The 27,936-nt window shown below is 43.5% G+C and overlaps 1 protein-coding gene across 1 annotated transcript in view; it reads right to left on the bottom strand.

Moving 5' to 3' along the window:
* Positions 1 to 27,936, bottom strand: part of LOC139415669 (syntaxin binding protein 5a (tomosyn)) — a 156,623-nt gene that overhangs the window by 127,031 nt on the left and 1,656 nt on the right. The window contains exon 2 of the mRNA XM_071163787.1: positions 24,708 to 24,805. Coding sequence (XP_071019888.1) covers positions 24,708 to 24,805 — 98 coding nt within the window. The remainder of the gene's footprint in view (positions 1 to 24,707; positions 24,806 to 27,936) is intronic.

Below are 27,936 nucleotides of genomic sequence, written 5' to 3'. Positions count from 1 at the left end.
AAATACAGGCCCATCTAAATGTGCCCTACTTATTCAATCCTTTCTTCAGAAATATGCTATGTTTGAGGCCTGGCGTTTCCTACATCCTACAGATAGACAGTATTCCTTTTATTCTCATGTTCATCAAACATACTCCCGGATTGATTACTTATTTTTGGACAAAAAACTTCTCCCTAACCTTCGGCAGTGTACTTACGAGAGTATTGTTATCTCTGACCATTCACCATTAGTGCTTGAACTAGAGTTTCCTCAGCGACCTCCTAGGTGTTATCAATGGCGTCTCAACCCCATTTTACTCTCAGATAAGGAGTTTGTCAATTTCATTTCTTCTGAAATTGCCTTATTCCTAGAAACGAATTCAACACCAGGTATGTCCTGCTCTACCATATGGGAGTCTCTCAAAGCATACCTACGTGGCCAAATTATTTCTTATACAGCCAACCAAAACAGAGTTCGCTCCCAGCGACTTCGGGACCTGAGCGAGTCCATAGCCACATTGGATGAGAAGTATGCTACGGATCCTTCCTCTGATCTGCATAAAGAGCGCCAACTACTCCAATCTGAATTTGATGAGCTTTCTACCAGGCAAGCTGAACAGTTATTCTTGCGAGCTCGATACAAAGTCTATGAACAAGGCGACAAGGCCAGTAAACTCCTTGCACATCAGATCCGTAAATCTGAGGCCTCACGGCTAATCCCACAAATAAGGACCCCGTCTGGTGCCACCACAGTTATACATAAAGAGATCAATGATCAATTTAAACAATTTTACTCTGCACTATACACCTCTGAATCCCCTCAAGACCCTTTGCTGATTGACTCCTTCTTTAATGGCTTGAATATGCCTTCAATTGATACAGACTCCCATGACTGTCTAGAAGAAGAATTTACGCTTGAGGAGATTGCAACAGCAGTGTCCGTAATGAAAAGTGGTAAATCACCGGGTCCGGACGGTTTTCCAACTGAATTTTACAGGACGTTTTCTGGTCTGCTTTGCCCATTCTTGTCCCGACTATTTGCAGAGTGCCTCAATACTTCAAAGCTGCCGCCTAGTCTTTATCAGGCTTCAATTTCATTACTACTAAAGAAAAACAAAGACCCCCTGGATTGTGGATCCTATCGCCCAATCTCGCTTTTAAACTGTGATTACAAAATCCTAGCTAAGCTTTTAGCCATCCGTATGGAAGGCTCGCTACACCAAGTAATACACTCTGACCAGACTGGCTTTGTGGGGGACCCGGAGGTGGTGGTCTCACTTGATGCCGAAAAAGCGTTTGACCGCGTTGAGTGGGATTACCTAACAGCTGCCCTTTATAGATTTGGCTTTGGCCCCAAATTCATTGCGTGGATAAAGATTCTTTATTTTTCCCCCATGGCTTCGGTACGGACTAATAACTTGTCCTCTGACTATTTTCCCTTGCACCGCGGATCCAGACAGGGTTGCCCACTCTCCCCCTTGTTGTTTGCTTTGGCAATCGAGCCTCTCGCCATTGCACTACGCTCTGATGATGCCATTCAAGGCATACCTCATTGCCACGTGCCCTATCTGTTCTTAAAAAGTTTGGATCAATCTCAGGGTACAAGCTGAATCTAGGCAAGAGTGAGCTTTTTCCGGTAAACAAGGCTGCTTTAAAGTGCTCTTTCACAAGTTCTCAGTTTAGGATAGTCCAGGATCAATTCACTTACTTGGGAGTAAAAGTGACAAGGAAATATTCAAATTTGTTTCAGGAAAACTTTGTTGCTCTAGCAGACAGATTGAAACAATCTTTTACTTTTTGGAATTCGCTACCCCTTTCTCTTATCGGAAGGATTAATGTCATTAAAATGAATGTGTTGCCCAAATTTTTATATTTATTTCAATGTTTACCCATTTTTATTCCAAAATCTTTTTTTATTTCACTGGATCAAACATTCATGCATTTTATTTGGGATGGCAAGGTACCACGGATTGGTAGAAAACATCTACAGAAGCCTAGGTCATTGGGGGGGTTTAGCTCTACCAAATTTTCAGACATACTACTGGGCTGCAAATTTTAGAGCCGTTCTGTACTGGCTGCAGACTGATCCTACTGGCCCTAGACCACTCTGGGTCCAGATGGAGTCTGAATCGTGTAAACCTGCAGCACTTTCCTCTGTGTTGTGCTCGTCTCTCCCAGTGTCCCTAGGCAAAAGGTGTCCCAACCCAATTGTAAAGCAGTCTCTTAAAATTTGGAATCAGTTCTGTTTAGCCTTTAGCCTCCGAGGCTTTTCTCTATCAGGCCCAATCAATCAGAATATTTTATTTCCTCCATCTTTGAATGATGGGGCTTTTGGCATTTGGCACTCACTAGGCCTTTCCTCGCTAGCCCAATTATTCTTTGATGGTACATTTGCCTCTTTTTCTCAGCTGCAGGAAAAGTTCAATCTCCCCCAATCCCACTTTTTCCGCTATCTCCAGACTAGAAACTTTGTCAGGGCTAACACACCTGGATTTCCCAATAGGCCTGCGAATACAGCTATAGAGAGCATCTTGGAGCTGAACAAGCTTCCTAGGGGCGCAATTTCAGATGTATATGCAATCATTCATGACTTACAGAACCCTTCTTTGGTGCCTTTAAAGACTCGATGGGAAAAGGATTTGGGGGAGGAACTTGGGGAAGACGTCTGGGAATCTGTACTGCACAGGGTGCACTCGTCCTCTTTTAGCACTAGACACAGCCTCATTCAATTCAAGGTGGTTCACCGTATCCACTGGTCGGGGGCCAAACTTGGAAGAATATTCTCTGATTTTGATCCTACCTGTGTCAGATGTAAGGTGGAACCAGCCACACTGTTGCATATGTTTTGGGGCTGTCATAAACTGTCAGGTTTCTGGGAATTAATATTTAAATGTTTCTCTGATATATATGACACTGTTATAGAGCCGTCTCCCCTTACAGCCCTTTTTGGAGTACTGCCCATGGGTACCCCCCTATCAAGAATCCAGTCGGACACTGTTGCTTATACAACTCTTTTAGCTAGACGGCTAATACTACAGAACTGGAAGATGGCAGCTCCCCCATCTTATAAATATTGGGTGAGGGATGTGTTGTGCTCTCTGAAACTAGAAAAAATTAAATTCAATTCACGTGGGAACCCCAAACTGTTTGATGAGGCTTGGGCTCCATTCCGGTCTTACTTTAAACAGTCCATCCTCTGATGGCATTCCAATTAATACTAAAATAAGTCTGTGACTTAAGGGTTGGAGTTTCTCTCTGTGTTTTTTGCTGGGGGGGGGGCATTAAGATCCATGTGCTTATTGATTGTGGTCCGCAGATGCCTTGTTCATCTTGCCCAGGCAGAGACTGAAGTGTGAGCTTGTTTTTCCCAGTTATTTTTACATTTTGTTCACACCTACTTGAATAATCATTTTTTATTTTAAAGCATTGTAAACTTTTTTTTTGTCCAGTGGATGGTCGATCTGTGGCCATGACTCTCTGTGAGTGGTTGCATTTCTCCACCCTTATCCCTTGAACAATGGTGAGATGTTTGCCCTGTCCCTGTACTATAGATTGCCCCTTTAACCTCTGTAGCCTTCTGCCCGGTGTGTTTAACTTGTCTAAAGTATGGTATCTTTAAAGCTATTTTTTTTCTTTGTATTTTTCTTTGTATTTTTTATTTTATTTTTATTATTTTTTCTAGTTGAGTATATTATTTATATTGCTTTGTCTTGTCTGTGTGTGTGTATGTTCAAAACTTAATAAACAGAGTAAAAAAAAAAAAAGAAATATCAAGATGATTTTTCAGCGTCAATGCTTATTATCCTTTGAATATATAGATCCTATATAGATCCTTTGAATATCCTGTATCTCATTTACAGTACAGCAAAACCATTCTGCTAGATTAACAAATCTACCTAGCAACGGATGACGTTGAAATGGAGTTTTGCCCGTTCTAATGCAGCCGGCCAATATCGAAAGGGTTAAATATGTGTCCGACCAGGCAGCAAGGGTTGAGGTAACATTGTAAGGTCCCTGGCAGAGGCTGTATAGGACTGTGCAGGTTAATGCCAATCTGTGTTATCAGCAATCATTTCCACCGTTCTTAATGTGAAAATGTTGCCAAGCGCTAGACAGGAAGAGGAATCAGGGCAATATACCCCAAATGAGCGCTTATGGCAGCCTCGCGGCTAGCTGAGCCTTTTCACAGCGCGTGTTCATCATTCACCCGGTGGGAAGCCTGACCAGACTGGATATACATGGTTCCTATCTCACAATGGAAAATTAGAAAGAACTTAGATTAATGTCATCAGAGTTTGAGTAGCCTAGCCAGCAATGTGTTGAAAAGATGCCATCTTATGTCTAAAAAGAAGTTGAAATAACGTTATGTTTCATATACAGTGCAGTGCCAATCCTTCCTATTGAAAATAACTTCAAAATCAGATCATCTTCAAATTGGTACAGAAAGGCTTCCATCATGAGTGATTTGAACGTATTGCACTGTTTATATTTGTTCCTTTACATATCTATCTTTAGTCGGTCTATTCTAAAGGCATATGGTGGTGGGGAGGTGAGAGGGAGTGTGTGGAACCCTGCTGCCCCAGTGCGGTGCACTCTGAGGCAGATAAACGCTGGTGGGACAGAAGGCCCTCCACCCCCGCTGAGAGCGGACCCTGTGGGGCACTGAACCACCGTGTGGGGGCTGTGATTTCACCGACCCCCGTAGAAACGTGGGTGGACAGCCAATAGTATGCCTGCCAAAATATGAAATCCCACCCACGCAACACCAGCTCTCCATCTCAGATAGTGTGACTCAATCAGCCTGCTGGCTTCTCTCCATGTTTGGAGACTTCTCCTTTACTTCGCCTGACCCTCCATCTATCCCCCCCGCTCCATTGCTCCAACCCTGGACAACAGGCCCCCAGAGGATGGCAAGAGTGAGGGAGGAAAGAGGGAAGGGGGGATACACAGCCAGTCCATAGGGGAGTAAATGCACAGAGCCATGGACCATGCAATGGGGTCCTGTACAATAGGGCAGGACCCAAACAAAGGTCAGCACACTGTTGATTCTAGTCTACTGTAGACGTGGCTTTGACTATGTCCTGTCTCACGGTTCCTGAATGATGTGACTCCTCCTGGAGTACTACTGTTCTATTGTACTGATGTTGTCACACCCTGATCTGTTTCACCTGTCTTTGTGCTTGTCTCTACCCCCCTCCAGGTTTCACCCATCTTCTCCATTAACCCCAGTGTATTTAAGCCTGTGTTCTCTGTTTTTCTGTTGCCAGTTAATTTTGTCCCTTGCTCTTGTCTTTTTCTATAGTTCCCTTTTTTATAGTGTTCCTGGTTTTGACCATTCTGCCTGCCCTGACCCTGAGCCTGCCTGCTGTTCTCTACCTTGTCACACCGCCCTGGATTTTTGGCTGACAGCCATTCTGTACCTTTTGACTCTGATCTTGATTACTGCCCTCTACCTGCCCTTGACCTGTCGTTTTGCCTGCCCTTGTTCCAGTAATACACTTTTGTTACTTCGACACTGTCTGCATCGGGGTCTTCCCTAAAACGTGACAACTACAGAGTATTTATGGCAGCTACAGTATGCTCATGGAGATTAAGAAAGATAGAATGTTCATGTTCTGGAATGCTGGGACTATTCTGTCTGTCTGTCTGTCTGTCTGTCTGTCTGACTGACTGACTGACTGTCTGACTGACTGTCTGACTGACTGACTGACTATCTGTCTGTCTGACTGACTGTCTGACTGTCTGACTGACTGACTGACTGTCTGACTGACTGACTGTCTGACTGACTGTCTGACTGTCTGTCTGACTGTCTGACTGACTGACTGTCTGACTGTCTGACTGACTGACTGACTGTCTGTCTGACTGACTGTCTGACTGACTGTCTGACAGACTGTCTGACTGACTGACTGTCTGACTGACTGTCTGACTGACTGTCTGTCTGACTGACTGACTGACTGTCTGACTGACTGCAGTAGTTGTGTTTTAGAACATTGTGTTTCTCTCCTGCTGTTTCCCCTGACTCCCACTAAGAGGATGATACTAAGGCAAACAGACACAATGGTCCACCACCCTCTGCTTCTAGACACACACTAGTACATTTTTCCCCTGACGCCCTCCCCCCATCTCTCCATCCCTCTCTTTGCGCCTTCCCCATTCATACATTGACATCACAACAAAAATCTGCATTCTAGCACAATCAGACAAAAAAACACAAACATCCCTGTGGCCATTCACGTTGCTAACGTGCACGCACACAAACACATTAATACAGGTCCTCAGCAATGGGAGGGGGGGGGGGGGGTATCATGACAGCCACGTGGTTTGGCATTAAAAGCCTGAGTCACCCCACGTGCGCAAGAACGTGTGTGTGCGTCTTCCCCATACTCTCACTGTGATGACACTGTCATCAGCTGCCTACTGAGGAGGAGCAACAGGACAGGAGAGCAGTGGCTGGGAGTAAATACCATCACATCTACATGACAATAATATGATATATTATATTTATACGATAGTGATGGGCAAATCCTGGGGCTGGGGCCGTGATCTAATTAAGTTAGGCTTACAGTCAGAGTAATGCTGATCATTCATCATACACTGAGGGAATAGAGAGAAGGGATAGAGAGGAGTAACTCAGAGAGATCAAAAGAGAAAGAAAGAAAGAAAGAAAGAAAGAAAGAAAGAAAGTGAGAATGACAGAGAAAAGACAAGGAGAGTGTGAAAGAGATAAGAGGAGAGAAGCGCGGGACCGATAGAGAGGGAGGGAGAGAGGAGTGAGAAGGAAAGAAAGAAAGGGAGCATAAAAGGATGGAGTGCAGCGGAGGCTCAGTATTCGACATGCACCGCGACGCTTTCACAGCGTCAAACACCAGGGGAAAGACTTGCAGGTCCCGCCATACCTCAAAGATATCGCCCAAAAACTCGCAGTCAAACCCAGACTAAACCCCTTTACCACACCTAAGCCCTATACGTTCCAACACACTATACACCTTTACCATGGTTAAACTCTACATTCAAACACACTATTTCCAACCAAGTATTAAACCGCTAATTTGTGAGGCTCACGACTGTCTTAATTAAGAACAAATTCTTATTTAAATCAAATCAAAGTTGATTTGTCACGTGCGCTGAATACAACAGACCTTACAGTGAAATGCTAATTTACAGGCTCTAACCAATAGTGCAAAAAAGGTATTAGGTGAACAATAGGTAGGTAAAGAAGTAAAACAACAGTAAAAAGACAGGCTATATACAGTAGCGAGGCTATAAAAGTAGCGAGGCTACATACAGACACCGGTTAGTCAGGCTGATTGAGGTAGTATGTACATGTAGATATGGTTTTAGTGACTATGCATATATGATGAACAGAAAGTAGCAGTAGCGGAAAAGAGGGGTTGGCGGGTGGCGGATGGGACACAATGCAGACAGCCAGGTAGCCAATGTGCGGGAGCACTGGTCGGCCCAATTGAGGTAGTATGTACATGAATGTATAGTTAAAGTGACAATGCATTTATGATAAACAGAGAGTAGCAGCAGGGTAAAAAGAGGGGTTGGGAAGGGGGGGATGGCACACAATGCATATAGTCCGGGAAGCCATTTGATTACCTGTTCAGGAGTCTTATGGTTTGGGGGTAAAAACTGTTGGGAAGCCTTTTTCTCCTAGACTTGGCACTCCGGTACCGCTTGCCATGCGGTAGTAGAGAAAAGTCTATGACTGGGGTGGCTGGGGTCTTTGATCATTTTTAGGGCCTTCCTCTGACACCGCCTGATGTAGAGGTCCTGGATGGCAGGCAGCTTAGCCCCAGTGATGTACTGGGCCGCACGCGCTACCCTCTCTAGTGCCTTACAGTCAGAGGCCGAGCAATTGCCGTACCAGGCAGTGATGCAACCATTCAGGATGCTCTCGATGTTGCAGCTGTAGAACATTTTGTGGCTCTCAGGACCCATGCCAAATCTTTTTAGTTACCTGAAGGGGAATAGGCTTTGTCGTGCCCTCTACGCGACTGTCTTGGTGTGTTTGGACCATGATAGTTTGTTGTTGATGTGGACACCAAGGAACTTGAAGCTCTCAACCTGCTTCACTACAGTCCCGTCGATGAGAATGGGGGCGTGCTCGGTTTTATAATATTTAAAATGACGGCCGTACCCGAACAACGTTGGGCCAATAATGCGCCACCCTATGGGACTCCCAATCACGGCCAGTTGTGATAAAGCCTGGAATTGAACCAGGGTCTGTAGTGATGACTCTAGGATAGAGTCCATATTTCTCTGCAAGGATAAGAAAGATAACATGTTTTATGATAAAAGTGTTGTATTTTTAGCAGATTTGTTACATAAGGGGAACTCAGGTCTTGGCCTTCGGTTGGCATAGAGCTGCACAGAAACAATATAGCTAGAGTAGGAGTAGACTATAAAGGCTTTGTCTAGCTAGCAAGGGTGGCTAGTGCCATTATTGGGCTAACTAGTCTTCTTACAGTAATTAAGCTAATGTAGCAGCCAGAGAAACAAGCCACTGTAGCCATAGTAAGCATACAGTAACTAGCTACAGTAGATGATGTAGCTAACTAGCCGAATATAGCTAATCAGTTGGTTAGCAGGTGATTGATACGTGCAGTGTAGCAAAGCAACCTTGCCTGCAAACAATCTCCACATTGGTATCACTAATAGGCCTGGAGACACTTTAAAAAGTAACAAGGCCCTGGTTGGTGTGTATGTGTGTGTGTGTGTGTGTGTGTGTGTGTGTGTGTGTGTGTGTGTGTGTGTGTGTGTGTGTGTGTGTGTGTGTGTGTGTGTGTGTGTGTGTGTGTGTGTGTGTGTGTGTGTGTGTGTGTGCGTGCGTGCGTGCGTGCGTGCGTGCGTGCGTGCGTGCCAGACCTGGGTTCAAATACTATTTCAAATATCACAATTACTTTCACATACTGTACATTTAAAGAACAAGTCGTTTAATATTGTTATGTATTTGGAAATACACTTGGAAAGTATTTGAAAATACTAAAATACACTGAGATTTGCGATATGTAAATTCCGTGGCACATGATTCATGAACTGCTATGCAAAACAACACCTGATTCGGAACTTGAAATTATTATACAAAATTCTTGCCACAAACAGAATATTATGTATATTGGGCATAAAACCATCTCAGCTTTGCAGATTTTGCTACGAAAAGACATTACATCATTACATCACTTTACAATCATTACATCACTTATTTTGGTATTGCCACTGCGTAAACTAAGCAAAAAAAGAAACTCCCCTTTTTCAGGACGCTGTATTTCAAAGATAATTCATAAAAATCCAAGTAACTTCACAGATCTTCATTGTAAAGGGTTTAAACACGGTTTCCCATGCTTGTTCAATGAACCATAAACAATTAATGAACATGCACCTGTGGAACGGTTGTTAAGACACTAACAGCTTACAGACCGTAGGAAATTAAGGTCACAGTTATGACAACTTAGGACACTAAAGAGGCCTTTCTACTAACTCTGAAAAACACCAAAGAAAGATGTGCCTTAGGCATGCTGCAAGGAGGCATGAGGACTGCAGATGTGGCCAGAGCAATCAGTTGCAATGTCTGTACTGTGAGACGCCTAAGACAGCGCTACAGTGAGACAGGACGGACAGCTGATCGTCCTCACGTAACAACACCTGCACAGAATCAGTACATCCGAACATCACACCTGTGGGACAGGTACAGGATGGCAACAGCAACTGCCCGAGTTACACCAGGAACGCACAATAGCTCCATCAGGGCTCAGACTGTCCGTAATAGGCTGAGGGAGGCTGGACTGAGGGCTTATAGGCCTGTTGTAAGGCAGGTCCTCACCAGACATCACCGGCAATAATGTCACCTATGGGCACAAACCCACCGTCACTGGTCCAGGCAGGACTGGCAAAAAGTGCTCTTCACTGACGAGTCGCGGTTTTGTCTCACCAGGGGTGATGGTCGGATTTGCGTTTATCGTCGAAGGAATGAACGTTACATCGAGGCCTGTACTCTGATCGATTGGTCTGGGGCGGTGTCACAGCATCATCGGACTGAGCTTGTTGTCATTGCAGGCAATCTCAACGCTGTGCGTTACAGGGAAGACATCCTCCCCCCTCATGTGGTACTCTTCCTGCAGGCTCATCCTGACATGACCCTCCAGCATGACAATACCACCAGCCATACTGCTCGTTTTGTGCGTGATTTCTTGCAAGACAGGAATGTCAGTGTTCTGCCATAACCAGCGAAGAGCCCGGATCTCAACCCCATTGAGCACGTCTGGGACCTGTTGGATCGGAGGGTGAGGGCTAGGGCCATTCCCCCCAGAAATATTCAGGAACTTGCAGGTGCCTTGGTGGAAGAGTGGGGTAACAGCAAAAACTGGCAAATCTGGTGCAGTCCATGAGGAGGAGATGCACTGCCGTACTTAATGCAGCTGGTGGCCACACCAGATACTGACTGTTACTGTTGATTTTGACCTCCCCTTTGTTCAGGGACACATTATTCCATTTATACTAGTCACATATCTGTGGAACTTGTTCAGTTCATGTCTCAGTTGTTCAATCTTGTTATGTTCATAAAAATATTTACACATGTTAAGTTTGCTGAAAATAAACGCAGTTGACAGTGGGAGGACATTTCTTTTTTTGCTGAGTTTATGTCATAAGGCCTTAATTTGACCACCAAGTTTTACCCTATCACAGTGGCGTTAGGAAGCTCATGGTTTACAGGCCACATCAAGCCTGCAAGTCACATTATGCAGGCTTGCAAAGGGACATATAATTCCTATTGGAATCCAGCCAGAGTTAGGACATCCAACTGTTGGAATTTTTATTCACTCTTAACCTACATTCAGAATGACTATTAGGGTTAGGAACATTGTGAGGAGACTATCTAAACCATTTAAACTGGAAAACCATTTCAGAAACAGGTGCAATATATCGAACTAACTAATTGGATTCGTTTCGAAAAGTATATGTTATTTATCTTTGTGTAGCATAAGATTAATCAATCAATCAATCAATGCACATACAAACACACAGATATTAAAAACAATCCTAAAAAGCGTGACCTGCAGTAGAGGTGCTGGGAAATCTGATCATGATGAGAGCGGTGAGAATGAAAATGTTTTACTGACACAATCACACTTTCACACTCAACAGTGGTTGTTAAAACCAACACTGGGGTCCTTTTACACGACCGAGTGTTAATTTCACTCTTACAGAGTTAATTTAACCCTGAATCTACACTAGAAATGTTACACTGAAAAATCAACACTAGGTAACATTGGCCAATTGTCTGTATAGTCTGGACAGTCCACTTCCATGGATATTCTTCCAACCGGCCGTACAGTGCAGAAAACCCAGTTATACCCGTAGCCAGTGTCCAATTTCCATAGCCTCTATCTGTCTGTAGTTTTCCATAGCAGCTGAGTCTCCTGTGGGAGGGGACTCCTAGATTACACTATGGCAGGACTGGGGAGGTGAGAGTGGGGATGTGCTATTTAAAAAAATATATTTAAAAAATGTAACCTTTATTTAATTAACAAGGCAAGTCAGTTAAGTAAATTCGAAAGGTTTACATTTCTTGGAATGGCCTAGTCAAAGCCCAGACCTCAATCCAATTGAGAATCTGTGGTATGACTTAAAGATTGCTGTACACCAGCGGAACCCATCCAACTTGAAGGAGCTGGAGCAGTTTTGTATTGAAGAATGGGCAAAGATCCAGGGAGTCAGGTCCCATGTCATCACATCACTCTCAGAGATGTAGGTTACCAATGCAACCTGCATGCTACTATCTCAACCTGCACATGATTGTTGTACTAGCATTTCAGACAGATCCAACTGTCACTCTAAAGCCTGTTGTTAGTGCCTTGTCATGTCATCACATTACTCTCAGGGATGGGGACAGCCAGGGATGTAGAGGTAGAAAAATATATGTTAACATTTCCAAAATGACAGGAGGCGAGCAGTAGTTTGTGTGTGTGTTGGAGTGTCACGCACGCTGACACTCCAACACACACACAAACACTCACTTCTGAAGGTAACTGGTTGCACCAGATCTTATTTAGGGGCTTCATAGCGAAAGGGGGGATACATATACACACACCACTTTTCCATAATTTTTTCATTTCACTCCATCAATTTGGACTATTTTGTGTATGACCATTACATTAAATCCAAATAGAAATCGATTCAAATAACAGTTCTTAATGCAACAAATAGGAAAAACGCCAAGGGGGATGAATACTTTTGCAAGGCACTCTATATACAGTCCCAGTCAAAAGTTTAGACACACCTCCTCATTGAAGGTTTTTTCTTTTATTTGTTTCTATTGTCTACATTGTAGAATGATAGTGAAGACATCAAAATAACACATATGAAATCATGTAGTAAGCAAAAATGTGTGAAACAAATCAAAATCTTCGCCCTTTGCTTTGAAGACAGCTTTGCACACTGTTGGCATTCTCTCAACCAGCTTCACCTGGAATGCTTTTCTAACAGTCTTGAAGGAGTTTGTTGGCTGCTTTTCCTTCACTCTGCGGCCCAACTCGGTCCAACACACCCCAAACCATCTCAATTGGGTTGAGGTTGGGTGATGGTGGAGGCCAGGTCATCTAATGCAGCACTCCATCACTCTCCTTCTAGGTCAAATAGCCCTTACACAGCCTGGAGGTGTGTCATTGTCATGTTAAAAAACAAATTATAGTCCCATTAAGCGCAAACCAGATGGGATGGCATATCACTGCAGAATGCTGTGGTAGCCATGCTGGTTAAGTGTGCCTTGAATTCTAAATAAATCACAGACAGTGCCACCAGCAAAGCACCCCCACATCATCACACCTCCTCTGCCATGTTTCACAGTGGGAACCACACATGCGGAGATCATCTGTTCACCTACTCTGCCTCTCACAAAAACTCAAATCTGGACTCATCTGACCAAATGACAGATTTACACCAGTCTAATACACATTGCTTGTGTTTCTTGGCCAAAGCAAGTATTTTCTTCTTGTTGGCCTTCAGTAGTGGCAATTCGACCATGAAGGACTGATTCACGCAGTCTCCACTGAACAGTTGATGTTGAGATGTGTCTGTTACTTGAACTCACTGAAGCATTTATTTGGGCTGCAATTTCTGAGGCTGGGAACTCTAATGAACTTATCCTCTGCAGCAGAGGTAACTCTGGGTCTTCCTTTCCTGTGGCGGTCCTCATGAGAGCCAGTTTTATCATAGAGCTTGATGGTTCTTGCGACTGCACTTGAAGAAACATTAAAAGTTCTTGAACTTTTCTGGATTAACATAACTTCATGTCATAAAGTAATAATGGACTGTTGTTTCTCTTATTTGAGCTGTTCTTGCCATAAAACGGACTTGGTCTTTTACCAAATAGGGCTATCTTCTGTATACCTCCCCTACCTTGTCACAACACAACTGATGGGCTCAAACGCATTAAGAAGGAAAGAAATTCCACAAATTACCTTTTAACAAGGCACACCTGTTGATTGAAATGCATTCCAGGTGACTAACTTATGGTTGAGAGAATGTCAAGAGTGTGCAAAACTGTCATCAAGGCAAAGGGTGGCTACTTTGAAGAATCTCAAATATGAAATATATTTTGATTTGTTTAACACGTTTTCGGTTATAACCTGACTCCATATCAAATCAAATCAAATCAAAAACATTATATAGCCCTTCGTACATCAGTTGATATCTCAAAGTTCTGTACAGAAACCCAGCCTAAAACCCCAAACAGCAAGCAATGCAGGTGTAGAAGCACGGTGGCTAGGAAAAACTCCCTAGAAAGGCCAAAACCTAGGAAGAAACCTAGAGAAGAACCAGGCTATGTGGTGTGGCCAGTCCTCTTCTGGCTGTGCCGGGTGGAGATTATAACAGAACATGGCCAAGATGTTCAAATGTTCATAAATGACCAGCATGGTCGAATAATAATACTCCAATCTCTGCATGTGTGTTATTTCATAGTTTTGATGCCTTCACTATTATTCAACAATGTAGAAAATAGTCAAAATAAAGAAACACTTAAATGAATAAGTGTGTCCAAACTTTTGACTCATACTGTATACAGTTGAAGTCGGAAGTTTACATACACTTAGGTTGGAGTCATTAAAACTTGTTTTTCAACCACTCCACACATTTCTTGTTGACAAACTCTAGTTTTGGCAGGTCGGTTAGGACATCTACTTTGTGCATGACACAAGTGATTTTTCCAACAATTGTTTACGGACAGATTATTTCACTTATAATTCACTGTATCACAATTCCAGTGGGTCAGATGTTTACATACACTAAGTTGACTGTGCCTTTAAACAACTTGGAAAAGCACGAGGGTGGCAGCATCATGTTGTGGGGGTGCTTTGCTGCAGGAGGGACTGGTGCACTTCACAAAATAGATGGCATCATGAGGGAGTAAAATGATGTGGATATATTGAAGCAACAACTCAAGACATCAGTTAAAGCTTGGTCTTCCAAATGGACAATGACCCCAAGCATACTTCCAAAATTGTGGCAAAATGGCTTAAGGACAACAAAGTCAAGGTATTGGAGTGGCCATCACAAAGCCCTGACCTCAATCCTAAAGAAAATTTGTTGGCAGAACTGAAAAAGTGTGTGCGAGTAAGGAGTTCTACAAACCTGACTCAGTTACACCAGCTCTGTCAGGAGGAATGGGCCAAAATTCACCCAACTTATTGTGGGAAGCTTGCGGAAGGCTACCCGGAACGTTTGACCCAAGTTAAACAATTTAAAGGCAATACTATCAAATACTAATTGAGTGTATGTACACTTCTGACCCACTGGGAATGTGATGAAAGAAATAAAAGCTGAAATAAATCCTTCTCTCTACTATTATTCTGACATTTCACATTCTTAAAATAAAGTGGTGATCTTAACTGACCTAAGACAGAGAATGTTTAAGAGGATGAAATGTCAGGAATTGTGAAAAACTGAGTTTAAATGTATTTGGCTAAGGTGTATGTAAACTTCTGACTTCAACTGTATATACACATTTCCATTTCTCTCTGTCTCAAGGGCCCCCTACGGGCTTCATCCCATGTAAGCCCCGACATTAATCAGGCCCTGGATCCGCACTATGCAGCTGATGCAAAGGCACATTTTTCACTGGCTGTCCACTGGCCACAAAAACAATGATTGATAGGCAACTTACATTAAAATACACATACATACTGTTTACATTTGTGAACAGCCATCTACAACAACCACAATCTGTGGTGCAAAAAGTTCAATAATAAGTGATATCCGTATCGCCCGTAAGCTACACCACTGCTGTCGTCCTCCAAGTATTTATTCAAGTTAGATCATCTTTGGATGCCGACAGCAGTCACACCATTGGAAGACATAGCTTGGACTGTAACCTATGAAAGCCTATTCCTGCTCTTTTCCTGCGATCCATTAAACACATTTGGTGTGTCATCGTAGTGGTCAGACTCACTCAGGTGGAACTTAAACTTGCACCTTTTTTCAATGATGATTTAAATGTAATTGAGAAAACAGAAAGGTGTCAAAGATTTATTTCACAAACATCCTGTCTGAATTTAAAAGTAATCTTATAAGTAATCATCTAGTTTTTTAAAAGTATCTGTAATCTGGTGGAAATATTTTTTTGGTGTTAACGTAATGTATTACAGTTCGTTTTTTTGTAATCTATTACCTTTACGTGGAGGAGGAGGGGAGTTGATATTTATGCCTCTGTAACTTTCTCACTTATCATTATTCACGATTCATTCATGATTTTCCATAATCATGGTAGCATCCACCCTGCAAACAAAAACGAATCGTTAGGACATCCTGGAATGTAACAAACCAGGAACTAGACAAAACCTTCAGGGGACCATGATGCAAATTCCTGACCACTTTAGGTGACCATTTCGTGACGTTCCGAGGACGTCTTAATGACAGTTGTTTTTTGCAGGGAAGTTCCCTTGGGACCATCATGTGACGTCCTAATGACTAGTAAAATGAAAGTCCTGAGAATGTCCTAAAAAGGTCCTGGCATGGTCCTCAGTGATGTCCTGGTAGGGACTAAACCAAGTGAACGTTTCCTTGTGGTCATTGAATGTCCCATGGATAATGTTCAATCAGAACCAAATAGGAACATTTTCGTAATGTTCCCTAATGGACATCAAAATGCCTTATTACAACATTATTCTGCGACCAAACTGAGCTTAACCATATATTTTAATCTTCCTATAATGTTCTCAGAACGTCAATGGGATAACATCTCTTCAAAACCCTTAAAGGGACCTAATAGGAACGTTGCCTAATGTCATTAGGAATTCCCCTGTTTGCTGGGCACATTAATGTATGTCCAGAAACATATTATATTTTTATTTACAATAAAAGTGACTCCATTCATTTCTAAACATTAAAACAGATATGGATGGAAATACCCTCAAATAAAATGTGCCATTCTGTTCTGTTTTCTATCTCTGTCCTGTAGTTCTATGTCTGTTCAGTAGCTCTATCTCTATCCTGTAGCTTCATCTGTCCTGTTGCTATGTCTGTCCTGTAGCTATGTCTGTCCTGTAGCTCTATCTCTGTCCTGCAGCTCTATGCCTGTTCTGTAGCTCTATTTCTGTCCTGTAGCTTTATGCCTGCCATGTAGCTCTATGTCTGTCCTGAATCTCTATCTCTGTCCTGTAGCTTTATGCCTGTCATGTAGCTCTATATCTGTTCTGTAGCTCTATGCCTGTCCCGTAGATCTATGTCTGTTCTGTAACACTATCTCTGTCCTGTAGCTCTATATCTGGCTCGTAGCTCTATGTCTGTCCAGTAGCTTTGTCCCTATCCTGTAGCTCTATGTTTCTAACATTTCTCAAATCCAAAATGCTGGTTTTAGCTTCACTGTCCAAATAAATATATATAATATATAAATATATAAATATACACACACACACACACACACACACACACACACACACACACACACACACACACACACACACACACACACACACACACACACACACACACACACAGCAGCCAGGCTACTTTGAACGGCCTCTCTGTTGCTGTCTCATTCAGCCTTCCCTCCCCTCAGCTTCAGCATATTATGTAAATACTAACACCCACATACACACGCAAACTTACACACACACACACACACACACAACCCCAGGCCTGGACTGTACTGTGGAGTGCCATCTGAAATGGTTAGCTCATGACGAGAGACGCCAGACCAGGGAAGGGAAGGGTAAAAAATCCCAAATGATTTAAAAAATCTGATAAAACTACAAATAGATCAATAGATACATGCACAGTGGCTTCTGACCTGGAAAATGGAACATCTCTTCTCTGTGAGGCTGGCTGGCCTGTGCTGTTTAATTAGTCTCTCTCTCTCTCTCTCTCTCAATCCAGCATCACAGCTAGCTGCTCTACTCTCACAATATAGAATAATAATATACATGTAAGCAGACGCTTTTATTCAAAACGACTTACAGACAAGCGTGCATACATGTTATGTATGGGTGGTCCCAGTTGGAATCGAACACACTGCCTTTGGCATTGCAAGTGCCATGCTCTACCGACTGAGCCACACAGGACCACTCTGTAAGAAGCTAAGCCTCTACAGCAGATCTCTACAACCAGATCTCTATAGCCAGATCTCTACAGTCAGATCTCTACAACCAGACCTCTACAGCAGATCTTACCACCTGATCTCTACAATCAGACCTCTACAGCAGATCTCTACAGGCATATCTCTACGGCAGATCTCTGAGGCAGATCTCTACAGGCAGATCTCTACGGCAGATCTCTGAGGCAGATCTCTACAATCAGACCTCTACAGCAGATCTCTACAGGCATATCTCTACGGCAGATCTCTGAGGCAGATCTCTACAACCAGATCTCTATAGCCAGATCTCTACAACCAGACCTCTACAGCAGATCTCTACCACCAGATCTCTACGGTAGATCTTTAAGGCAGATCTCTACAACCAGATCTCTAAGGCACATTTCTACAACCAGATCTCTACAGCAGTTCTCTACAAGTAGATCTCTACAGCAGTTCTCTACAAGTAGATCTCTACAGCCAGATCTCTATAGCAGATCTTTACAACCAGATCTCTACAGCAGATCTCTACAGCCTGACATCTACAGCAGATCTCTACAACCAGACCTCTACAGCCAGATCTCTACAACCAGATCTCTACAGCAGATCTCTACAACCAGATCTCTACGATAGATCTTTAAGGCAGATCTCGACAACCAGATCTCTAAAGCAGATTTCTACAACCAGATCTCTACAGCAGTTCTCTACAAGTAGATCTCTACAGCCAGATCTCTACAGCAGATCTCTACAGCCAGATCTCTATAGCAGATCTTTACAACCAGATCTCTCCAGCAGATCTCTACAGCCTGACATCTACAGCAGATCTCTGCAACCAGACCTCTACAGCAGATCTCTACCACCAGACCTCTACAACCAGATCTCTACAACCAGACCTCTACAGCAGATCTCTACCACCAGACCTCTACAACCAGATCTCTACAACCAGATCTCTACAGCAGATCTCTACAACCAGACCTCTACAGCCAGATCTCTACAACAGATTTCTACTACCAGATCTCCACAGCAGATTTCTACAGCCAGATCACTACAACCACATCTCTACAACCACGTCTCTACCGCAGATTTCTACAGCCAGATCTCTACAGAAGATGTCTACAACAAGATCTCTACAGCCAGATCTCTAAGCAGATCTCTACAGCAGATCTCTACAACCAGATCTTTACAACCAGATCTCTACAACCAGATCTTTACAACCAGATCTCTACAACCAGATCTCTACAACCAGATCTCTACAACCAGACCTCTACAGCAGATCTCTACAGCCTGACATCTACAGCAGATTTCTACAGAGACCTCTACAGCAGATCCCTACAACCAGATCTCTACAGCAGATCTCTACAGCCAGATTTCTACAGCCAGATCTCTACAACCAGATCCCTACAGCAGGGAAGGGGTAAGCCAGATAGAGATTCTAGTCGCATTGTAATACCAATACTATGGACCAATAATGCATTAAACAACAAAGAGGCAACATGGATGGAAATGGAGTGTATAACTCTGCAATGTGTGTGTGTGCGTGTATGAGTATGCGTGTACCTATGTGTATGTGTGCCAGAGCATTCATCTGTGTGTGTGTGTGTGTGTGTGTGTGTGTGTGTGTGTGTGTGTGTGTGTGTGTGTGTGTGTGTGTGTGTGTGTGTGAGTGTGTGCGTGTGCATATGTGTGTGATTTCTCCAACACCCTCTGCCCCGGTGATGAGAAAATCTGTCGATGTGCGGCGCGGCAATTTGACCCATTGATCTGTGTCTGTCCGGCTGGGTTATAGGACTGCTATTTCCCCTGCTCGCCCACCCTGGTGTGAAGGAGTCATCATGCCAGGCACCGCTGCATAGAAACACCCACAGGCCACCCAAAACACACACACAGATTACGGACCTGGTTCAATACTGTAAAAACACCTCCCTCCATCTTTCCTCCTATTCTGGAAGCCATGGATATATGAAAGCTTGGAAACCACTGCAAACATTTCACTGATATGGACATGTTAGATGAGTGGCTACTTGAAGAAGGGAAGTACCCCTTGGGATTTACCACATATACCATCTGTAATATGGTAATTCTGCAGTCTGTATTAGTAACACAGTCCTTTCTCTCTATCCTCTCACACTTCAATGAGCAGATCATTTAATATAGCTAAACTGCTGGTGCAGCCAGACATCTTTCAATTGCTCCCTACATATTTTGAGACAAAGAAAATATTGCTGCAGAGCCTAATGATGCAGATTGATCCCAAACAATTGAGACAGGGCGTGTGTGTGTGTGTGTGTGTGTGTGTGTGTGTGTGTGTGTGTGTGTGTGTGTGTGTGTGTGTGTGTGTGTGTGTGTGTGTGTGTGTGTGTGTGCGTGTGCATGTAGTAAGGCTCGTTACAACACACAGATCAATATGACTTTCATGCTTGTTGAAAAGCACAGGAGCTGCATGGGTCTAACCTTAGCTGAGAAGTTAAGTGGCGCATGACATCAAGATAATTATTTTCTCTCTCCTCCCCTCTTCTCTTCTCCTCTATCGCTCTGTGTTTTTTCTGTGCCTCTCTCACTCTCTCTCTTTGTGTCTCTCTGTGTTTCTGTGTGTGTGTGTGTGATGTGTTTCTGTGTGTGTGATGTGTTTCTGTGTGTGTGTGATGTGTTTCTGTGTGTGTGTGATGTGTTTCTGTGTGTATGTACATGTGTCTCTCTCTCTCTCTCTCTCTCTGACATTACCAAAGGGACAGTAAACACATCGTCCTAACCCTGGCCAACATCACAAATGGGACAGTTTTTAGGATCACAGGCCATTTACTAGGCTGGCAGATCTGGGGACGCTCTCCTGTCTTCTCCTCTTCCCCTGTCGTAGTTCTCCAGCCCGCTCAGCTCCGCCCGCTGCCAGGCTCAGGCCCTTGATCTGCCACATCCTGTTATCCTCCATGGGAGGAAAGGAGAGGAGAGCACCGCCAACAGCCTCGCCACAGTCACACTGATAACAGCTAGCCTTACAGGCTACAGGACCGAGATAGAGCTACAGGAAAGACATAGAGCTACAGGACATACTGTTGAGCTGCAGGACAGAGATAGTGCTACAGGACAGACATAGAGCTGCAGGACAGACATAGAGCCACAGGATAGAGATAGAGCTACAGAACATGCATATAGCCACATGACAGCGGTAGAGCTGCATGACAGACATAGAGCTACAGGACAGACATAGAGCTGCAGGACAGACATAGAGCTGCAGGACAAACATAGAGCTACAGGATAGGGACAAAGCTACTGGACAGACATAGAGCTACGAGCCAGATATAGAGCTACAGGACAGAGATAGTGTTACAGAACAGACATAGATCTACGGGACAGGCATAGAGCTGCAGGACAGAGATAGAGCTACAGGACAGACATAGCTACAGGACAGACATAGCAACAGGACAGATGAAGCTACAGGATAGAGATAGAGCTACTGAACAGACATAGAACTACAGGACAGAGATAGAGCTACAGGACAGACATAGCTACAGGACATACATAGAGCTACAGGACAGACATAGAGCTACAGGACAGACATAGAGCTACAGGACAGACATAAAGCTAAGGAGAGATAGAGCTACAGGACAGACATATGGCTACAGGACAGAGATACAGCTACTGGACACATAGAGATAGAGGACAGACATAGAGCTACATAACAGACATAAAGCTAGAGGATAGAGGTACTGGACAGAGATATAGCTACATGACAGACATAGAGCTACAGGACAGACATATAGCTACAGGACAAACATAGAGCTATGGGACAGATATAGAGCTACATAACAGGCATAGAGCTACGGGACAGACATAGAGCTGCAGGACAAATGAAGAGCTACAGGACAGTAATAAAGCCACATGATAGAGATAGAGCTACTGGACATACATATAGCTACAGGACAGAAACAGAGCTGCAGGACAGACATAGAACTACAGGACAGAGAAAGAGCTACAGGACAGACAGAGCTACATGAAAGGCATAGAGCTACAGGACAGATGTAGAGCTACAGGACAGAGATAGAGCTACAGGATATACATAGTGCTGCAATACAGACATAGAGCTATGAGCAAGACATAGAGCTACATGACAGTGATAGTGCTACAGAACAGACATGGAGCTACAGGACATATATAGCTCTGCAATACATACATAAAGCTACGAGCCAGACATAGAGCTCCAGGACAGAGATAGTGCTACAGAACAGACATAGAGCTACAGGACATAGAGCTACAGAACAGATATAGAGCTACATGACAGGCATAAAGCTACAGGACAGAGATATAGATACAGGACAGACATAGAGCTACATGACAGGCTTAAAGCAACAGGACAGAGATAGAGCTACAGAACAGGCATAGAGCTACATAACAGACATAGAGATGCAGAACAGAGATAGAGCTACAGGACAGACATAGGGCTACTGGACAGACATAGCTACAGGATAGAAATAGAGCTACAGGACAGCCATATAACTACAGGACAGAGATAAAGCTACAGGACAGACATAGAGCTACAGGACAGACATAGAGATAGAGCTACAGGACAGAGATAGAGCTACAGGACAGACATAAAGCTAAGGAGAGATAGAGCTACAGGACAGACATATGGCTACAGGATAGAGATACAGCTACTGGACACATAGAGATAGAGGAGAGACATAGAGCTACATAACAGACATAAAGCTAGAGGATAGAGATAGAGGTACTGGACAGAGATAGAGCTACAGGACATACATAGAGCTACAAGACAGACATAGAACTACAGGACAGAGAAAGAGCTACAGGACAGAGAAAAAGCTACAGGACAGACAGAGCTACTTGACAGGCATAGAGCTACAGGACAGATATAGAGCTACATGACAGAGATAGAGCTACAGGACAGACATAGAGCTGCAGGACAAACATAGAACTACAGGACAGACATAGAGCTACAGGACAGACATAAAGCCACATGATTGAGATAGAGCTACTGGACAGACATATAGCTACAGGACAGAAACAGAGCTACAGGACAGACATAGAACTACAGGATAGAGAAAGAGCTACAGGACAGAAAAAAAGCTACAGGACAGACAGAGCTACTTGACAGGCATAGAGCTACAGGACAGATATAGAGCTACAGGACAGAGATAGAGCTACAGGACAGACATAGAGCTACAGGGCAGAGATATAGCTACAGGACAGACAGAGCTACAGGGCAGAGATAGAGCTACAGGACAGGCATAGAGCTACATGACAGATATAGAGCTACAGGACAGAAATAGAGCTACAGGACAGACATAGAGCTACAGGGCAGAGATATAGCTACAGGACAGACAGAGCTACAGGGCAGAAACATATCTACATGACAGAGATAAAGCTACAGGACAGACATAGAGCTACGGGGCAGAAACAGCTCTACAGGACAGAGATAGAGCTACAGGGCAGAAACAGATCTACAGGACAGAGATAGAGCTACAGGACAGAGATAAAGCTACAGGACAGACATAGAGCTACGGGACAGAGATAGAGCTACAGGGCAGAAACAGATCTACAGGACAGAGATAGAGCTACAGGACAGAGATAAAGCTACAGGACAGACAGAGCTACAGGACAGAGACAGAGCTACAGGACAGACACAGAGCTACAGGACAGACAGAACATCAAAGACCTAAGGCTATAGTATACAGCCACACAACAGAAAAAGAGCTAGAGCTGCAAGGATTGCAACAGAACATAGTTACAAGTATAGCAAGTAGTCCTATAAGGCTAACACAATCAGACTCAGAGACAAAGCCACAGAGACAAATCTAGTGCTACAGCACGAAGCTATAGACATACTTTAAGCAAAGGGCTACACAGCTATAACACATGTCTACTACTAGACCCTCAGCCAAATCATCTTCATCAAAGGACAATTAAAAAAAGTAACAATAAGAGCATGTCTTTCCTACCAGGCATCATCGTTATCAGATTAGGCAAGAGCGAGCCGAGTCATCGTCGAGAGCACTGATCGAAAAAGGGAAAAGCGCAGGCAGTTGCATGACTCTCCATTCACCTTCCTCTCCCAGAGATAAGAACCTATCTCTGTCTGTTCCACATCACTCAAAGTGCTGACTGAAGTCATGACGTTTTTTAGTCTCTCAAATTCAAAGCTACCAACATCTGTGAGGAGGAAGAATTGTCAAACCCTGAACCATTCACTGACAGTTCAACATCAACTGAAGTAGTCAAAGAAAGCACATATTGCATCAATGTAAACTGAACAGCATATCAACAACTCTATGGTTACATCTTGATTGACAGCAATCTAATATCAATGCAAATAGATCAACACCGTTATCCTGCACCTATTAGAACTGATTTTTTTTTGCCTCATCTCATTCAGATATAAGTAGAAATTAAGCTCACTTGTACAAGACCGCAAGCAGGAACAAAGGCAGACAGAAAGACAGACAGCATGGGGGGACAAAAAGACAGACAAAGACAGGCAGAGAGACAGAGGCATGTCGCCGCCCACCTGTCCGCCCCTTAATCACACCCGAATGAGTTGTTTTTCAGCGAGAACACACGCTGGAACAGTAAAGGGGCCTGGCGCAGGCAGGCAGAGAGGCAGGCAGGCAGGCAGGCAGTTAGAGAGGCAGGCAGGCAGGAGGCAGGCAGAGAGGCAGGCAGGCAGAGAGGCAGGCAGGCAGGAGGCAGGTAGGCAGGAGGCAGGCAGGCAGGAGGCGAGCTAGTGGGAGGGTGCTCTCTGCAGCTATGGCTCCCTGTGGTGCCATTCCACTGCTTTGTGTTGTGAAGCACAGCAAGCTGTTGGCCCTGTAAACAGGCTGCTAGCTCTATATCAGGATTTTTTATTTTTACAATGTAACACGCAATTATACTGTAAGATGTGTTATTACATATGGGTAGACTGATTATACATACAAAAATATGAGCTCAGCCTGTTCTTCCAAGGACATTCTGATTGTCTTTCTATTCAATCCATCCATTCATCCATCTATCCAAACATTCGTCTATCCACCCATCTATCCATACATCCCACCTACCTGCTGCTGGTCTGGGCTGAGAGTAGCCCCATGCAGGTCCTTCCCCAGGAACCCAGGGTACAAAAACACAAACAAATCAACTGAGTTAAACACAGCTCCACACAGAAAGGATACAGTCTGAGGGCCCCACTCTGGGTCCCAATGGCCAGGATCTTCTGGACTGGGTCATGGGCCATGGACGACGGCTGATAGGGGAAGCCATGACGAACAGTCTGGGCATCCAATGAGAGGGCAGCAAATCAGGGCGATGCGGAAACAACAGGTAAATCATGGTTAGAGGGAATTTTCATGAGCGTTCTCACAACAGAGTAACGTTAGTTTTGTGTCCAAATAATACAATCGATATACGTACTCAAACCGCAATTTGAAGTCTGTGAATGAACACTTGAAATGAACAGGCAAATGAACAAAAATATACAGCAACACAATGAGCACAACAGCAATGACCCTAGAAAAAACTTCCATTTTATGTGGGATTTTTTTTTATCGTAACAGTTAGGTTCCATCATATTGTGTGTGCATAGGCCCATTTTCAGATAATAGTAACAACAACATCTCTTTTGATGGCGTCTCCCACATAGCAACTAGTCGTGATTACATTTCTACTGTAGAAATAAAACACAGCAATAAAACCCATCACTTTGGGGGGTGACAGGTCTACCACAATATGCTGGTGCTGCTGGAGCCTATTGCATCAGTCGGCAAGTCAGTCGGCGAGTTGTTGTAGCCTACTTGTTTGCTTAAAGCCAGAGCAGAGCAGAGTGCTAAAGCATATTACGTAAGAGCCCCTCCACTGTAGCAGAGACACCTGCCCTAGCGCAGGCAGCAGCGGAAACACGGGCTAGGCTTTGGATCATTTCCCTCGACCATATGCGCCTGGAGCGCCAACCCAATTATGACACTCCAGGACCCGGCTGGATCAAAACCGCAAGACCTATTTTAGTTTTATTTGTATTTTCACGAAAATAATTGCCGACATGTAGCTTAGGCTGTTCTAGCCAACCATTCCAGATATTAGGCCTACACGGGTCTAGCGATGGAGAGAAACACGTCACAAATAGCCCTGCATTTTCAAGTCGATGATATAGGCTACCACAAATCATTTAAGTTATGTAGGCCTAATGATATTAATCTTTCCCAAGAGCATGAACTAATATTCATGTTAAAGCGCACAAAACTGTGCCATGTAGAAATGAGCAGCATCACTCAACGCTGGGCTGCCATCGCCCCAAGGGATAAAAAAAAAACGGTATGTATGCCTAATGTCATGTCAAGGGGTAGCCAAGCACCTCAACTGCTCCACGGAGTTGAGTGCAGACTAGAGTTTTTAAATGAACCTCCGACTTCTTAGAGTTGCTATTTGGTCGAAATTCTTCAACCCTTACCGTGTACCTATGTATGTCCTCTGTTGCTGTGTACCCTTGTTTACTGAAATCCATACTTTTTAATGAAACGTAAATGTATCCAATAGAACACAGAGTGTTCTTCACTTAAAGTTTTTTTAACATCAGGTATGTACAGTGCGGTGTCCATCAGGGCAGTTGCCTTGGGCCGTTACTCTTCTCTATTTCTACAAATTATTTGCCACTGGTCTTACACAAAGCTAGAATGACTATGTATGGATGATTCTACACACTACATGTCAGCACCCAAAGCCAGTGAGCTCACTGAATTCTAAATAAAAGTTACAGTCAGTATCAGAATGGATGATTAATAATAAAGTGGTCTTAAAAGGTGCAATATGCAGAAATCGCTACACCATTTCTTGGTTGCTAAAATTCTAATAGTTCACCTAATTTGTGTTGACGTGACAAAACAAGCAATGTACAGTGTAGAGAATCATTGTACCATCTAAAATGCTGTGAAATATATTTTCAATAAGCAAAAATATAGTATTTTCAGCTGTTTGAAGCTGGTGTACAAAATCAAAAGTAAAAGATGCAAAAGGAATAGAAATAGAGCACATAGAACAAATCTACCTATTCTTGCATTCAATGACAAATCTATAATTCACATTTCACTCCTCCAGGTCCGTCTCCTGTCAGCAGCCCTGCAGCCCCGCAGCAGATTAAAAGCTATGGATGACAGGGATTTCAGTTGCATGATTCCGCAGCTGTGGAATGCACTTTCAGACACTATTAGGGCTGAGGAGTCTATGTCCTCCTTTGAAGGCACAGCCCAAGACCTTGCTGTTCGGAAAAGCCTTCAAGGACCTCTGCTAACCCTGTTCTCATGTCTTCCGGATCTGACGACAACTGTATATAGCTTTGATTGTTATCTGTGTTCTGTGTTTTGGATTGTTCTTATTATTCTTGTGTATATTCTTTTAGCACATTGGTTATGAGAAAAACACTTTACACATTAAATGAATTGTTGTTATTATTATTATTACATCTAAAAGTAAAGGCATTGTATTTGTTTCAAAACATTCTCTAAGACTTAAACCTCAATTGGAGTTGTGTATAAAGGGTGTGGCCATTGAGCAAGTTGTGGAAGCTAAACTCCTAAGTATAACATTGGATGGTCAATTATCATGGTCAAGTCATATTGACAAAGTTGTTGTGAAGATGGGGAGGGGTATGTCTGTTATAACAAGATGTTCTGCGTTTTTTTACACAAAAATCAACTGTACTAGTTGTTTAGGCTCTGGTCTAGTCCCATCTTGATCACTGTCTGGCAATATGGTCAAGTGCAGCAAAGAAAGGCCTAGCAAAGCTGCAGCTGGCTCAGAACAAAGCAGCACGTCCTGCACAAGACATGCCACCATGGGTCTCATCACTGTCCTCAAGTCCAAATGAAGTCGCGGCAACGCACAGTATTATACAGAGCCATGATCACATGGAACATCCTTCCATCTCCAATAACTCAAGCAAACATCAAAATTACATTTAAAAAAAGCATTGGTATTTAACATTTTATTAGGATCCCCATTAGCTGTTGGGAAAGCAGCAGCTACTCTTCCTGAGGTCCACACAAAACATGAAACAGGACATCATACAGAACATTAACAGACAAGAACAATGAATTGAACAACCTCTCATGGAAAGGTGGGACTGTGATGGGACACACACAAACACACACAGACACACAAACATGTTTTTTTCTTGTTGTATTGTTTGTATCATTTTTGTTGTTGTTGTGTTTTAAATGTGTGTGACTGTCCTTGTCTATCAGTGTATCAGTGTTTTGTCACTTCTCATGTTTTGTGTTTTGTGTGGACCCCGGGAAGAGTAGCTGCTGCTTTCCCAACAGCTAATGGGGATCCAAATAAACAAATATATACAATCATCAAATAAACAAATAAATACAATCACCAGTGGGCTACATTCACAGTCGGTGGTTG

This window comes from Oncorhynchus clarkii, chromosome 8 (assembly GCF_045791955.1).
Source record: "Oncorhynchus clarkii lewisi isolate Uvic-CL-2024 chromosome 8, UVic_Ocla_1.0, whole genome shotgun sequence".
Taxonomy (NCBI): domain Eukaryota; kingdom Metazoa; phylum Chordata; class Actinopteri; order Salmoniformes; family Salmonidae; genus Oncorhynchus; species Oncorhynchus clarkii.
This window is presented reverse-complemented; position numbering and strand designations above follow the sequence as displayed.